The sequence below is a fragment of the Rhinatrema bivittatum genome, chromosome 7 (genome assembly GCF_901001135.1).
Source record: "Rhinatrema bivittatum chromosome 7, aRhiBiv1.1, whole genome shotgun sequence".
Classification (NCBI taxonomy): domain Eukaryota; kingdom Metazoa; phylum Chordata; class Amphibia; order Gymnophiona; family Rhinatrematidae; genus Rhinatrema; species Rhinatrema bivittatum.
In genome coordinates this window covers 142,038,940-142,054,832 of record NC_042621.1, presented here as the reverse complement: position 1 = coordinate 142,054,832, position 15,893 = coordinate 142,038,940, and the positions used below count along the sequence as shown (strand labels likewise).

General features: G+C 44.3%; 1 protein-coding gene across 6 annotated transcripts in view; it reads right to left on the bottom strand.

Moving 5' to 3' along the window:
* Positions 1-369: 369 nt before the first annotated feature.
* Positions 370-15,893, bottom strand: part of CHST3 (carbohydrate sulfotransferase 3) — a 151,109-nt gene continuing 135,585 nt past the window's right edge. For all 6 annotated transcript variants that reach the window (XM_029609277.1, XM_029609278.1, XM_029609283.1 and 3 more), the window contains 2 exons: positions 13,682-13,969; positions 370-4,313 (listed from right to left, as the gene is read on the bottom strand). In XM_029609277.1, the coding sequence (XP_029465137.1) occupies positions 3,062-4,313; positions 13,682-13,818 (1,389 nt within the window). In that variant the 5' untranslated portion in view covers positions 13,819-13,969 and the 3' untranslated portion in view covers positions 370-3,061. The remainder of the gene's footprint in view (positions 4,314-13,681; positions 13,970-15,893) is intronic.

Sequence of the window (15,893 nt, the reverse complement as noted above, 5' to 3'; positions counted from 1 at the left end):
AAAAGGAGGCAGAAAAGAAGAGGAGTTGGGGACGAGCAGTGCCAGCTGAAGGGAAGCTATCAGATGAGCGTGTAGCCTGGCTGAGAATTGCTGACACATACTTTTTTTTTTTTGTTGTTCTCTTACAGAATTTCTCTGTGCCCTGGTGTTGGAAGTGCTGTGCACTATCGCCTCACACCTGAGGGTCTTATCTTCCAAATAATTGTTTTAGCTGCTTAGCAGCAGCAGCTGTGAGGACAGATAGGCTAAGCCGGCTACTAGAGAAAGCAAACTGCCCCGGAGCAAATACGGAAAAAGGCAAGACACTGCAGAAAATGAGGCAAAGTCATTGCATTGCCCGGACACCTGAAAAATTGAAGATTTGTTTGCTTTTTTTTTTTTTTTTCTTGTTCCTGTGCTTTTCCAGGGGCTCTACGGATATCCCATTACCTCAGCGAAATGCCCAGAAATTTGTTTTTAGGAGGGAGACGGTAAAATCATCAACACTTTTTTTTGTTTGTTTTTCAGCCTCTCCTAGAGTTTTCACACTTAAAACAAGAAATTTACACGCACATGGAGCATCTGTCCATTTCAGTCACTTCTTCCTGATATAAACTCCATGAACTAAACACAGATAAGTCTGAAATTAGAATCTGCAAACTCATTTTCTCTAAATACCCCCCCCCCCCCCCAATCATCCTTGCTATCAGTGATGTCCACATCATTTCCCAAAGATCCTGGGCCTCAGTAATTCCTGAATATTTGGAGGCACTTGGGCCATTGCATCTTTTTCTGTCGCTGCAGAAAAGATACTTGGCCCAGCTCAGGGACTGTTTTGGCTGTTTCTCATGAAGATTTGATCCTGTGCAAGATATTTCTGCGAAAACAACACCAAACTTCACAGAATTAAGGCCATCAAGATTACTGACTAAGCTACTACAAGACACTTTTGTACTGATTCTCTATACAGTTCCTCCTTAAATTACAAATTATGTTTAAACTCGACTTTTCTATTTAATCAACTAAGAAAAAGCTGAAAAAGAATAACCTTCACAAACACTGGAAATAAAAGCTCAGACACCAAAATCTGGCACATTGACAACAGCTGCCATTCCACCCCCCACCCTTTCCGTCTTTTTGGTACAGCTCAGATTCCCTGCACATATAGTTTTTTTTCTCTTCTTATAAAATAAATAAATAAATTTACCTCATAATGACAATATTAAACCATCTATCCCATTAAAAACTCTCACAAGCAATGTGATCGGCCAGAAAAAAAAAAATTAAATTAAAACAGAAGAGCGAGGAAGACTGCTTTCCTAGTACATGACTGCAGTCCCGAAACTGTTATCAAGAAATTCAGTCTTAACAAGCGTGCTGCTTGAGGCTCCAAGGTGTAATGCCACGCCGGCCCCTCACGGGAGTTCAGAAACTAGAGGTTCAGGCTAGCAAGGGTGCATGAGGGGCAAAAAAAAAATAAAGTTTTGTTTCCTCTTGTTACCCTTTTTTTTTTCTGGTTTAATTTCATAGGTTTAAAGTATGCTAAAATGCAAACCCAGAAATTAACATTTTTTTTCTGTCGTTTTTCAGATTAGAAAGGACTTGGGGGGGGGGGTTATTTTAAACAACTGCACATCACTAGTTCAGACCGGGTGAGCACCTGCTTAGCACATCTACGCAATGCATGAGGAGCGAGTAAACGTGCAGTGGCCCAGAGCATCTTCCTTACCACGCCCCCCCCATCCCTCACTGAGTGCCCACTGGTCCTGGTACCCAATTTGCTAGACTTGCTTATCTTGTTGATCATGGCCATCCTTTAGGCTGGAGAAATTCATGCTCCCCTGCTTTCCTCTACACGTTCCCCTCCCTCGCCTTCCCCACCAAGTTTTACCTCGGCTAACAAACAACAGTGCACATTTACCCTTCCTTGTGCAAGAGGACTGGGCACACTTCCAATCAGCACTTTTCAAAGTTTAAAAGAAAAACATAACAGAAATAAAAATTCAGACTAGGATTCATTCATAATCCCCTGAAATAAGGAGACATGTCCAAGGCCTGCACTCAGTGTATGGAGTGCAAGAATAAATTAGAACAACAAATTGATGGTCCCCTCAAAGCCCCAGGAGTCAGTGGGGGGGTTTATATGCTGCTTCTATTAAGCACTATTTCTTTTTACATGCACTATTTCTTTCTTCTTGCTGCTGGCTCTGGTGCCATTTGGTAAATGAAGACAAAACAAAGAAGGGGCAGGAAGACATGCTGGATGGGTTGTAACCCATTACCCATGTCTCCCCTGGCTCATTATTTTTCTTGTTTCAGATCACTCTGCAATAACGTTTGCTCTTTCTCAAGTGCAATAAAAGCTGGAGAGCACTGCTGCCTGCCTCAAGCTGAACCTTAGCTCATCAGGTTTCATAAGAATCAACAGAAACATCTGTACAACACATCCAGTGTCTGGGATCAGATGAACTACGGACGCCTGGAGACAGCAATGACTCCCAATCACCAGCTGGGATGACTCTCTCACATTTGTATGTTTCCGCAAAGTCATGCAAACAGAAACCAAAAGACATGCCGCTCTTCCCCCCACCTCTTGTTAGGCAACCATCATGAAAACAACTTTAAAAGCAAAGCTTGTATTGCTGGGGTTGAACATTAAAATTTAAGTGTGCAGCATATTTACAGATGAGGGTTCAAGCCCCCGGAACACAGAGTCTTCTTTGTGTTCATTTAGTGCATAGATTTTCCCATCAGTCACAGAACGGTGCTTCTTGTGTTTGGAGAGATACTTCACAGGGAGAAGTGAAGGAAGCAAGAGTGTGTTTACTTTCCCTGTATGTTCCTCTACAAGAAGCACCTACATACAGTGACAGCCTTGATTATAAAGCAACCGCATCCTCCCCTCTCTAACCTGGAGTGCCAGATAAGCATCTGGATTTAAGACACAACTCAAGAAAAACTGTAAACAGGTTTTGGTTTTGTTTTTTTTTACGGAGTGGGATGTGGCTCAACGGGCACAAGGTCACCCATTCTTATTCTTTTATTTCTCCACTCTTTCAGTTAAATAAAATGAAACCCTGAATTACATGATGCGGAAGTTTTCTTGCTCCTCTAGCAAGCTAATGGAATGGTTCGTCAAGGTCTCGGGGTCACTAGCCAGTTTGTATCCAAACAGGCTCATGGCTGGTTCACAGACATTCTGAACCACCTGAGCCAGCTTAAAGGGAATACTGAAGCGCCATTTTTCAAACTGTACCGAGGAATTTTTCTGGGTGGAGTAGATGCCACTGTTGTCCTGGGGGGCCTGCGTATTCTTGGCAATCCACTCCTCCACTTGTGGTGTAATGCTAATGCCAGCAAAGTTGTACATTTCTTTTGCCTTCTGGAGCGGGAATCTGGCAATATCCTCATAGCGGATAAGCATGTAACGTCCCCGTAACCATGCTGGCTGTTTCAATCCCAGCTCTGCTGAGATTCGGATGCTTTCACAGTTCCCCTTCAGTTTCTGAATCTCATCATCAATGGGTGCTGCACTTTCCACTGCCCACTTCTTCCAGTTCTCATACTTGACAGAGAAGGCAACCATGCGGGAGGCCAGCACTGCTCTGGGGTCACGGACCAGTTGGATGATCCTCATGTCCAGCCGTGGATCCTCTACAAGAGGACGTAGAAATTCCAGCTGACGGATTCGTACTGCTTTCACTGCCACGTGTTCCTTTTGCAGGCAGGCCTCCACCGCTAGCGTCATATTCAGGGGGCCACACCGCCGGTTCTTGCAGTGATATTTTTCAAAGACCTTCTTGACAAATGGGGTACAGACAGGGTCCTCACACAGAGATCGGCTGGAGCCTCGTCGGAACATGAATCGAGTTAGGTGATTTTCAGGAGGTGGGGCAATGAAATTCTCCAAGGTATGAAGGTTACAGAGAAGCAATTGCTGCAGGACATCTCGGTAGACAATGGCAGATCCCATTGCACTGGCACCACCAGACACAAATGACACCTTCCTCTCAATGTGCCACAGTGGCTCAAAGAGGTAGAAGATGTTGCCCTGTTGATTGAAGAATTCACCCACAAAGGAGGAGCCAGTGCGAGTGGTTGCCATCAGAAGAACATGTCTCCGAGGGCCTTTGAGCTGAACTTTGGTGAATGTTTGACTCCCTCCAAATTGCCAGGTGACATTCTCCAATTGACTCTTGATCTGTAAAAAAGCAGGATCCAGCTGACTAAGAGACAAGAGGGATCCATTCTCCAAGTTCAGAAGGCTGGGGGGAGTGCCATTTACATCCAGGAGGATCTGAGGATTCTGCTTCAAAGTCAGTTTGTCCGATACCCTAAAAATAAAAAAAAGACATTTATAACATTTTATAAACTGGTCAGGAAAAACAATTATTGGTGGTCAAAATGTGGTTTATGTCAAAACAATCCCATAAACTGACACTGCTTTGTTCTTTATTATTACAGTCTACATCATAATTCTGGAGTCTTTTATGTCTGAAGGCACATGTCTACACATCTTTACATTACAGGGAACCCAGGCCATGGGTTACTGCAAGCATATACCCACAAACTTTCATGCACTATTACACATGACCAGGATAAGAGTAATAAAGGCAAGAGAAGAAAGAAAACGCACACACAAAATTAAATCAAGAATTCAAGGTGGGTGTCAGTTTGAGCTTGATAGGTAAAATGACATAGAATCCCCTGCCAACAGAATAAATTCAGTTTGTATGATAAGATATTCTTATAAACATATAAAACTAGATACATTTGGAAATATTTCTGAAGAAATGGTGGCATACAGGATGAAGGTGCCGTAGAAGAGGGCCGGAAGGCTCATCTGCATACTGTTCTCAGCATTCCCTGGGAGAGGACTCCAGAGGTCACAGCATTTTCATTTAATAAAATTTATTAAATACTTCACACATAAAGGTCAAAGTGATGTACAATAAAACATACATAAAACTAAGAATATGTACATATAACAAATAAAGCATATACATATATATTATAAACCCACTAAGCAACAGGGATATTATATCACCACATATCGACATCTTGCCTACATATAAGTCACTGATCAATAAAGTCAATAAATTTGAGAGATCTGCTGCAGAAGAAAGGCCTTAAGACCATTTCTGAAAGTTTTACAGCGAGCGATCCAGGCTTAGAACTCCACAGCCCCAGCTTCCAGAAGCCCCGCACCCTTTGCAGTAGAAGAGGACCGGAGATGCATGACCTCTCAATCTTTTGAGTGAAGATCAACTTAACGGTGGTTGAAGAGGATTGGAAACTATAGCTTTGGGAATCTTAGGACTTAAAAAATTTTGAAGAGAGGTGAAATAGTGGGATATATTCTTTAAAGTTTGTGTGTGTCTGAGATAATAAGCAAGCCAGAGGAAGTTAGTTCTAGTGTCTGTCTTTCCCTCCCACCCACCCCTAGCTCAACCTTGATTTTTAGGCAAGAGATACTTTATTAAAAATCAATCAGGCTCTTATCTAAATCATACTATTGCACCAGTCCTTATTGACAGTTTTAAAATCATCCCCTTGTAGGTCACTAGCAAGATTAATTAGTGAATACACATATAAATTTAAAGTACTTTATTCCAACTCCCTTAGCAACCTAACCTAACTAGGAACTCAACAAAATTAAGATGAAGGCAGCAGTCCAGCAGCAAGAGAGGGGCTTTCAAGTCTTTTGCATTGAATGTCACATGTATGAATTTTACCTGCTGGTGAGAGATTGTATGTGTGCACCCGGTGCAAAAGAGATCCTGGCTCTCAGAGAACAAGTTTGATCTCTGTATGCTAGAGTGGCAGACCTAGAGGAGCTGAGGCAAACAGAGAGGTATATTGATGAGACCTTCAGGGACATAGTAGCCAAGTCCCAATTCCAGTCTGGCAGCCCCAGTAATGCCTTGGATCAGAAAGGTCTCCTGGTTGGATAGAATCACCATAGAGTAGCAGGAAGTGATCCTGTAGCAAGGACCTGCTCTCCAGGTGCTGCTTTGTCCTCTCGCACTGAAGACAAGTCTCCCAGAGCTACTGACCAGGAGGAAAGGGTTAGGTCGGTCATCATAGTTGGTGATTTGATTATTAGAAATGTAGATAGCTGGGTGGCTGTGGACGTGGGGACCGCCTGGTAACTTGCCTGCATGGTGCAAAGGTGGCAGACCTCACACTTCACCTAGATAGGACAATAGACATGCTGGGGAGGAGCCAGCTGTCGTGGTACATGTGGGCACCAACAACATAGAAAATGTGGGATGGACGTTCTGGAAGCCAAATTTAGGATTTTAGGTAGAAAGCTGAATTCCAGAACCTCCAGGGTGTCATTCTCTGAAATGCTCCCTGTTCCTTGTGAAGGTCCCTAGAGGCAGGGAGATCTTCAGAGACTCAATGTGTGGATGAGATGATGGTGCAGGGAAGAGGGATTCAGTTTTGTATGGAACTGGACAACCTTTTGGGGAAGGGAGAGACTTTTCGGAAAGGACGGGCTCCACCTTAACCAGAGTGGAACCAGGCTGCTGGCATTAACTTTTAAAAAGAAGATAGAGCAGCTTTTAAACTAGAACAAAGGAGAAAGCCGACAATCACTCAGCAGTGCATGGCTCAGAGGAATGTATCTTTGAAGGATACTAATGAAATAGGATAGTTAGGGCATCCCAACAGAGGGGTTCCAATAAAAGCAAACGTAGTCCATGTGCCTGTAAGTAAAGAATCACCTGAGCTAAAGAATTCCAAATTTTCCCTAACAACTGAAAAGCAAGTTGTTAATACAAACAAAAAACACACTTAGAAATGTCTGTATGTGTACTATGCTGCTCCTCCAAGGGGAGGAGCTAGCAATTTATAATACTCCGTAGGCAGAGCTAATGGTCTGTAGTGGGTTGGCTCCCACAGAGTGGCAGATGATAATACTGCTCTATTAGTAGAATTGGTGAATCCCTGGGCCGATGGCAGATGACAGCGCCCCCAGGAGGAGATCCTGAGAGGGACTACCGGCTAGGCTGGAGTATGAAACACAGATAGTTCTTTATTAGACTGGAAGTTGAACCACCAGAGATGGCAGTAGTGAGTCACTGTGTCCAGCAGGACCGAAGTCCTTCTGATACTGGAATTATAATCTCTGGGTTGCAAAGCTGTAGAGAGAAACTAGAAGTAATGAGTAGACAGGGTATACTGGATACAAGATGGTACACTCACAATAGTAGATGTCTGCATTGGTCTCTATGCTACAGAGAGTCTTCAGTACATTCAGGAACAGGAGCCGTAGGCGAGCACTGGTTCTTATAAACAGTCTGTAAAGGATTCTAGGAACATGGGCCCTCATGAAGCGAGTACCGGTTCCGTCAGTAACCTGCAAAAATAAGAGAGAGAGCGAGGCCCCCGAGGAGCGGATACCTCAGGTAAGTCCGGATGCAGAGTAGCTAGGTCGCAAACCCGTCCGTAGGTAAACCTTGCTAATTCAACGTGTTTAGCAAATGCCGAGTGCTCTTATCCAGTTGCGAGTGACGTCATCTTCAGGGGACGCCCCCGAAGTTCGCGCCATCGCCGGTACCTCCGTCGGGGCCGTGCGCGCGCGCGCCCCTAGAACCACAGGAGCCATAGCGGTTCACAGCAGCCAATCCTCCTGCGGGCGAAGAGGGAGGCGCCAACGAGGTAAGGAGCGCAGGAGGAGGGTGTCGGGAACCGACGGACGCAACAGTACCCCCCTTCAAAGAGTGACTTCCTCTTCGGGTAGCAGGAGTAAGTTTCGAAGGATGCGCAAGGTGGAACTGATGAAGCATCTCTTTATCCAAGATATTGGTCTGAGGCTCCCAAGTGATCACTTCAGGGCTGAGGCCCTCCAGAACAGTAGGTATTCCAACTGTTTGCCTCTGTTACGAACATCCAAAATCTCTTTAATCTTGAGTTCAACTTCATTTTCAGCAAGGGTGATGGAGGAATCTTGATTTTTTTGAAGAGTCTTGCTGAGTGTTCTTGATGGTAGCAGCAGCAATGGGTGGAGCTGCTATGGACGTCACTGAGGGATTCAGTGGAAGTGGTGGTATAGAAGAAGGTCCGAAGTCCACTTCTAAAGATAACTCTCCAGTAGCTGTAATTAGATGAGAATTGATAGCATCACCAGCAGAAACAATCTGGTTGGTTGCTAAGGATATCTTCCTTGGATTTATTATACACCGTGGTTCATCATACATCCCTTCTGAGTGAAATGAGTGAGACAGAAATACTCTAAGGTTGATGAGCTGTGAATACAGTTCTTGGGATATTGAAGAACAGTCACTGGGTATATTATCATCCTCATCTAGATATATTGAAGAACCTTCACTAGAACTAGTATTGTCTTCTCTTCCTTCCAAGTAAAAGTCTGCATCAGCTGACAACCCCGATGGTAGGGAAAAACCGTTCTGGAGACTTTCTTCCATGCCATCCAAAGTTGTTCTACTCTCAAAAGCTGAGAGAGGGTGGCTCAATGTTGGACTTTAGTGGAGGAAGGACATCAACTACTTCTTTGGAAAATATATCCCTGAAGGGTGTGTTCTGAAGCGGCAACCCCGGTACTGCTGGGGTAGCAGGCGTGCCTATAACAGGTGATATTAAGGCATCTCCCATGACATTCTGGGCCCCAGTGGGAGAGATCCAGAGATGCCCAGTCGAATTGGGGTTGGCGTACTTGCAACCAGGGTAACCCCAGGACGATAGGGTGCATGGCCTTTTCTAGTACAAAGAAGGAGATTGTTTCTGTATGGAGTGCTCTGGTGCAAAGTGTAACTGATACGGTCTCGCAAGTCACATCGCCTGGCAAGGGCTCCCCATGAATGGAAGACAACAGAAGTGGATCTTTTAATTTGATGAGAGGGATCCTCAATTATTCCACCAAACGTCTATTAATGAAGTTACCTCCTACCTGAGTCCACCAGGGCAGGAGTTTGAATCGTGACTGGTCCATAGGTCAAGGAGACTGGGAGAGAGAGCAGAGAAGAGGATGCGGTAAGGCCCAAGAACAGTTTTCCCGCCGAGCTTGCATCCCGTCCATTACCCGGACGAATGAGGCAGGAAAAGACATCATGGCCAGGTTGACCACAGTACATGCATAAACTGCGTTTCTTCCAAAATCTTTTCTCCTTTGAGGTCACGTGCCCATGACCAAGTTGCATCGGTTCTTTGATATCAACAGCAGGAGTTGCTGGACCCATCCGAGGTGCAAGGGTACTGGTCTGTTTCAACCCGGTTAACTCCTAGGAGGAAGTTCCTTCACCTTATCTCGAAGCCGACAGTCAATCCGAGTGGCTAAGGATATTAATCCTTCCAACGAGTGAGGTGTCTGATGAGCAGCTAGCTCGTCCTTTATGCGGTTGTCCAAGCCTCTGCAAAAGAGTGTCTTCAGGCATCTGGGGTCCCAACGCAGCTCTGCTGCTAGAGGTTTAAATTCTATGGCAAATTCAGCCAGGGATCTGTTGCATTGCATCAAGTCCACTAAAGCAAACCCGGCAACAGATGTACGAGCAGGGTCATCAAAAACGGATTTACACAAGTCCAAAAATCCTTCTATGTCCTGCAAGATAGGGTCCTTGCGTTCCCACAAGGTAGAAGCACACGACAAGGCTCTCCCATCCAAATAAGACAGAATGTAGCTAGTCTTAGAGAGGCTTGTGGGAAACAATGAAGGTTGTAGAGTGAAGTGTAAGCTGCACTGGTTCAGGAAGCCTCGAGCCTTCTGTAGTTCTCCAGAGAATCGAACAGGCGCCGCCAGTGGAACAGCTGATTTTAAAGTTACCTCTGGTAACTGGTTTTCTTGTATAGAAGCTGTGCTTTGTGCCTTCTGCATATGAAGCTGATGAAAAGCTGCAGTAAGTTTCTCCAAGGTTTCTTGCTATTCTGAAAGGCGTTGAACTAGACCCAGTATAGCCTACAAGGCAGAAAGTTGTGCCGAATCCATGAAATGCTGCAGTAAGTTTCCCCAAAGTTTCTTGCTGCTCTGAGATGCACTGGACCAGGCCTGGTATGGTCTGCGAAGTGCTGAGTTGTGCCGGATCCCAAGGGGTAACACTTAGTAGAATTGGTGAATCCCTGGGCCAATGGCAGATGACAGCGCTCCCAGGAGGAGATCCTGAGAGGGACCACCGACCAGGCTGAAGTATGAGACAAACACAGATAGTTCTTTATTAGACTGGAAGTTGAACCACCAGAGGTGGCAGTAGTGAGTTGCTGTGTCCGGCAGGACGAAGTACTTCTAATACTGGAATTATAATCTCTGGGTTGCAAATTTGTAGAGAGAAACTAGAAGTAGTGAGTAGACAGAGTATACTGGATACAAGATGGTACACTCACAATAGTAGATGTCTGCAATGGTCTCTATGCCACAAAGAGTCTTCAGTACATGCAGGAACAGGAGCCGTAGGTGAGCACTGGTTCTTATAAACAGTCTGTAAAGGATTCTAGGAACATGGGCCCTCATGAAGCAAGTACCGGTTCCGTCAGTAACCTGCAAAAATAAGAGAGAGAGCGAGGCCCCTGAGGAGCGGGTACCTCAGGTAAGTCCAGATGCAGAGTAGCTAGGTCGCAAACCCGTCCGTAGGTAAACCTTGCTAACTCAACGTGTTTAGCAAAGGCCGAATCCTCTTATCCCAGTTGCGAGTGACGTCATCTTCGGGGGACGCCCCTGAAGTTCACGCCATCGCCGGTACTTCTGTAGGGGCCGCGTCGCGCGCACGCCCCTAGAACCACAGGAGCCATGGTAGTTCCTAGCAGCCAATCTTCCCGAGGGCAAAGAGTGAGGTGCCAACGAGGTAAGGCGCGCAGGAGGAGGACGTCTGGAACCGACGGATGCAACAGTATGCCAATGCGAGAAGTCTAAGAAGTAAGATGGGAGAGTAATAGTGTATTGCAGGAATAATAATTGGCATCTTAGAGATCTGGTGGAAGGAAGATAACCAATGGGACAGTGCTATATCAGGGTATAAATTATATCTCAATGTTAGGGAGGATCAACTTGGTGGGGGTGTGGCACTTTATGTCCGGGAGGGTATAGAGTCCAACAGGATAAAGATCATACAAGAAACTAAATGTTCAGTAGATTCTATATGGGTAGAAATCCCATGTGTGTTGGGTAAGAGTATAATAAGAATATACTACCATTCACCTGGCCAAAATGATCCAACAGATAATGAAATGCTAAGAGAAATCAGGGAAGCTAAACAATTGGGCAGTGCAGTAATAATGGGAGATTTCAATTACCCCAATATTGACTGGATAAATGTAACATCAGGACATGCTAGAGACAAAGTTCCTGGATGAAATAAATGACTGCTTCATGAAGCAATTGGTTCAGGAACCAACGAGAGAGGGACCTATTTTAGATTTAATTCTTAGTGGAATGCAGGATTTGGTAAGAGAGGTAACGGTGGTGGGGCCACTTGGCAACAGTGATCATAACATGATTAAATTTAAACTAATGACTGGAAGGGGGACAATATGTAAAACTACAGCTCTAACACTAAATTTTCAAAGGGGAAACTTTGATTAAATGAGGAAAATAGAAAAAATCTGAAAAGTGCAGCTGCAAAGGTTAAAAGTGTATAACAGGTATGGACATTGTTTAAAAATACAATCTTAGAAGTGCAGTCCAGATGTATTCCACGCATAAAGAAAGGTGGCAGGAAGGCAAAATGATTATCGTTATGGTTAAAAGATGAGGTGAAAGAGAATATTTTAACAAAAAAAAAAAATCCTTCAGAAATTTGAAGAAGGATCCATCTGAAGTAATTAGGAAAAAGCATAAGCATTATTAACTTAAGTGTAAAACATTTATAAGGGAGGCTAAGAGAGAATTTGAGATGAAGTTGGCTGCAGAAGCAAAAACTCATAATAAAAACATTTTTAAATATATCCGAAGCAAGAAACCTGTGAGGGAATTGGTTGGACCATTAAATGACTGATGAGTTAAAGGGGCTCTTAAGGAAGATAAGGCCATTGCAGAAAGAATAAGTGAATTCATTGCTTCTGTGTTTACTAAAGAGGATGTTGGGGAGATACCAGTTCCAGAGATGGTTTTCAAGGGTGATGAGTAAGATGAACTGAACCCAATCATTTTGAACCTGAAAGATGTAGTAGGCCATATTGACAATCTAAAAAGTATCAAATCACCTGGCGCGGATGGTATGCACCCCAGAGTTCTGAAGGAACTAAAAAATGAAATTTCAGATCTATTAGTTAAAATTTGTAACCTATCATTAAAATCATCCATTGTACCTGAAGATTGGAGGGTGCCCGATGTAACTCCACTATTTAAAAATGGCTCCAGGGGCAATCCGGAAAACTGTAGACCAGTGAGCCTGACTTCAGTGCCAGGAAAAATAGTGGACACTATTCTAAAGTTCAAAAACACAAAGCATATAGGAAGACATGGTTAATTGGAACACAGCATGGATTTACCCATGGGAAGTCTTGCTTCACAAATCTGCTTCATTTTTTTGAAGGGGTTAATAATTTTCTCACTGGAAATAATAAACTGTGGAGTGCCTCAGGGATCTGTACTTGGACTGCTGCTTTTCAATATATTTATAAATGATCTGGAAAGGAATATGAGTGAGGTAATCAAATTTGCAGATGATACAAAATTATTCAGAGTAGTTAAATCACAAGCGGATTGTAATAAATTGCAGGAGGACCTTGCAAAACTGGAAGATTGGGCATCCAAATGACAGATTACATTTAATATGGAGAAGTGCAAGATGATGCATATAGGGAAATATAATCCATGCTGTAGTTACACGATGTTCCATATTAGGAGCTACCACCCAGAAAAAGGTCTTGGCGTCATAGTAGATAATACATTGAAATTGTTGTCTCCGTGTGCTGTGGCAGTCAAAAAAGCAAACAGAATGTTAGAAATTATTAGGAATGGAATGGTGAATAAAACAGAAAATATTATATTGCCTCTTATCGCTCCATGGTGAGACTGCACCTTGAATACTATGTACAATTCTGGTCACAGTATCTCAAAAAAGATCTAGTTATATTGGAGAAGGTACAGAGAAGGGCAACCAAAATGTTAAACAGGTTGGAACAACTCCCCTATGAGGCAAGGCTAGAGATGTTAGAGATGTTCAGCTTGGAGAAGAGACGGCTGAGGGGGGATATGATAGAGGTCTATAAAATCATGAGAGGTCTAGAACGGGTAAATGTGAGTCGGTTATTTACTCTTTCGGATAATAGAAGGACTAGGGGGCACTCCATGAAGTTAGCATGTGGCACATTTAAAACTAATTGGAGAAAATTCTTTTTCACTCAACGCACAATTAAGCCCTGGAATTTGTTGCCTAAGGATGTGGTTAATGCAGTTAGTGTAGCTGGGTTTAAAAAAGGTTTGGATAAGTTCTTGGAGGAGTAGTTCATTAACTGCTATTAATCAAGTTGACTTAGGGAATAGCGACTGCTATTTCTGGCATCAGTAGCGTGGGATAGACTTAGTTTTTGGGTAATTGCCAGGTACTTGTGGCCTGGATTGGCCTCTGTTGGAAACAGGATGCTGGGCTTGATGGACCCTTGGCCTGACCCAGCATGGCAACCTCTTATGTTCTTATGTTCCTGGGACCATCTCTTTCTATCCTCACTGTCCCCATCTCCCGCTCTCTCTCTTCAATTTGTATCTATTTCTTTTTTTCCCCATTGTCCCTGCCCTCTTTCTTACTTGGAGATTATTTTGTTTTCTTTCTCAATGATGACCAGGGCTATGACAAACACCAGGAAGATGGCATATTTGCTTCTCATTCTCAGACTGCGCAGAAGGTCTCTGAAGTCCTTGGGCAAAGCCAGCCCTTTATCCATGGACGGCAGGAGAGGCACCCGGGGTTAGTCCTGAAACCGTCCTATTCCTTGCCCCTCTTTGTGGAGCCAATTGCAGGCCTCCCCAGCCCCGCTGAGCGTTCATGAAGGCATCCTCTTGGTGATGATGTGCCCTCAAAGGGTAGATGACACTCTAAAGAGGGAGAGAAGGAAAACAAGAATTCAAGGTTGGAAATTTTGAGATGAGTAGCATTCTAAACATTTCAGTGCAAAGTTATTTTCCAGAGTATTTTGTGATGGGTAGGGTGGGAGGGTTAAGAAGTCATTGTCCTGAAATTCTTCTGTTACAGTGATTAAAAAATGAAAATCCTGCAAAAGGCACAACCACACTCCAAATTATTTTAGCTTCAGGACCTTTCAAAACCTGCAAGCACTAACACCGCTTCAGGAAGGAAAGAAAATTCAGGTAAAAAAAAAAAAAAAAAAGGGTGAGTGTAATGATTTTGTTTATTACAACTTCCAATTGATTATCTAACAAGTACTTTGCTTACAGTCTTCCTTTACCCTCCCGGTGCTCAAACCTCTTTGGATGTATAAAGACATGTGTTCACTGGCAGAGTCATATCAATAATTATTTATTCTCATTTCTTTTGTTATTATAGACTCACCAAGCTTCACACTGGCTACATTTTGGAAATCAGTTGAAACAAATATCATGAAACTTTTGGTAACTTAACTGGCATGAACCTAATATGAAAATGACAGCAGCTATACTCTGGACCAGCGCTTCTCAACCGGTGTGAGTGACACACCAGTGTGTCGCCAAACACCGACAGGTGTGTCACGTCTCCCGGTGTCCCACTGTCCCGTTGTACTTTCCTACTGGCCAATTGGAAGCCTCCTTTCTTCCTACCCCCACTGCCCAATGGGAAGCTTCCTTCATTCTGCCTGCCCCCACGCAGGCCAATCGGAAGCCTCCTCCCTTCTACCTACCAGTGGGAGTAGGAAGAAGGGAGGAAGCCTTTGATTGGCCGGTGATGCAGGCATCGCATAGCCCGGGGGTGGGGTGGGAGGAATGGCAGTGTCGAACCCTGACGAAGCAAGGCCACCACGGGAGCCCATCCCCGTGGTGGTGAAGAGGAAAACCCGACCCCGCCAAGCAAGGCCACCAAGAGAGCCCATCCCCGTGGCTGCGAAGAGGAAACCCGACCCCAACCGAGGCCACCACAGGAGCCCATCCTCGTGGCGGTGAAAAAAGAAGGCCCACTGGAGTAAAGCTGCGGCGGAAATGGAGCTTATCCCTGCAGTGAAGGAAGAAGAAATTTTTGGTGAGTTTGTGTGTGTGGGTGTGAATGAGTGCCTGGGTGAGAGCTTGTATGTCTGTGTGTGAATGGGTGCCTAAGTGAGAGCTTGTGTCTGAGGGTGTGAATGGATGCATGGGTGAGAGCTTGTGTCTGAGGGTGTGAATGGATGCATGGGTGAGAGCTTGTGTCTGAGGGTGTGAATGGATGCATGGGTGACAGCTTGTGTCTGTGGGTGTGAATGGGTGCCTGGGTGAGAGCTGGTGTGAATGGGTGTGAGAGCATTTGTGTGTGATTGGGAGCTTGTATATAAGAGAGCATGAGTTTGATTGAGAGAGAGACTGGTCAGGGAGGTGTGTTTCTGTGTGAGAGAGAGGAAGACTGGTCAGGAAGATGACTAGTGTGCGATTGTGAGAGAGAGACTGGTCAGGAAGATGACTGGTGTGAAAGAGACCGAGGCTGGTCGTGGGGTCTAATTGTGTGTGTGTGTGTGTGTGTGTGTGAGAGAGAGAGAGAGAGTGACTGGTTGTGGGTGCTAAGGACAGCTTCAGCAGCCCTTGCTGCTTCTGGTGAGTGCTATTGGCCTGGAAGGGAAAGGAGTAGGAGAGTTGCTGGAGAGGGTAAGTAAAGGTGGCTTTTTAAATTTATTTTTCTTGATTGACTGCCATTTTAATTATTGGGTATTATGCGATGTTTGCTGTTTTTAAATATTTTATTGATATTTGGACATGTTTTAAAAATGTTTATGAGTTTTTAATTGTTGGATGATATTCTGTTCAGCAGCTGTTTTGTAACAATTTTAGTATAGCTTTACAA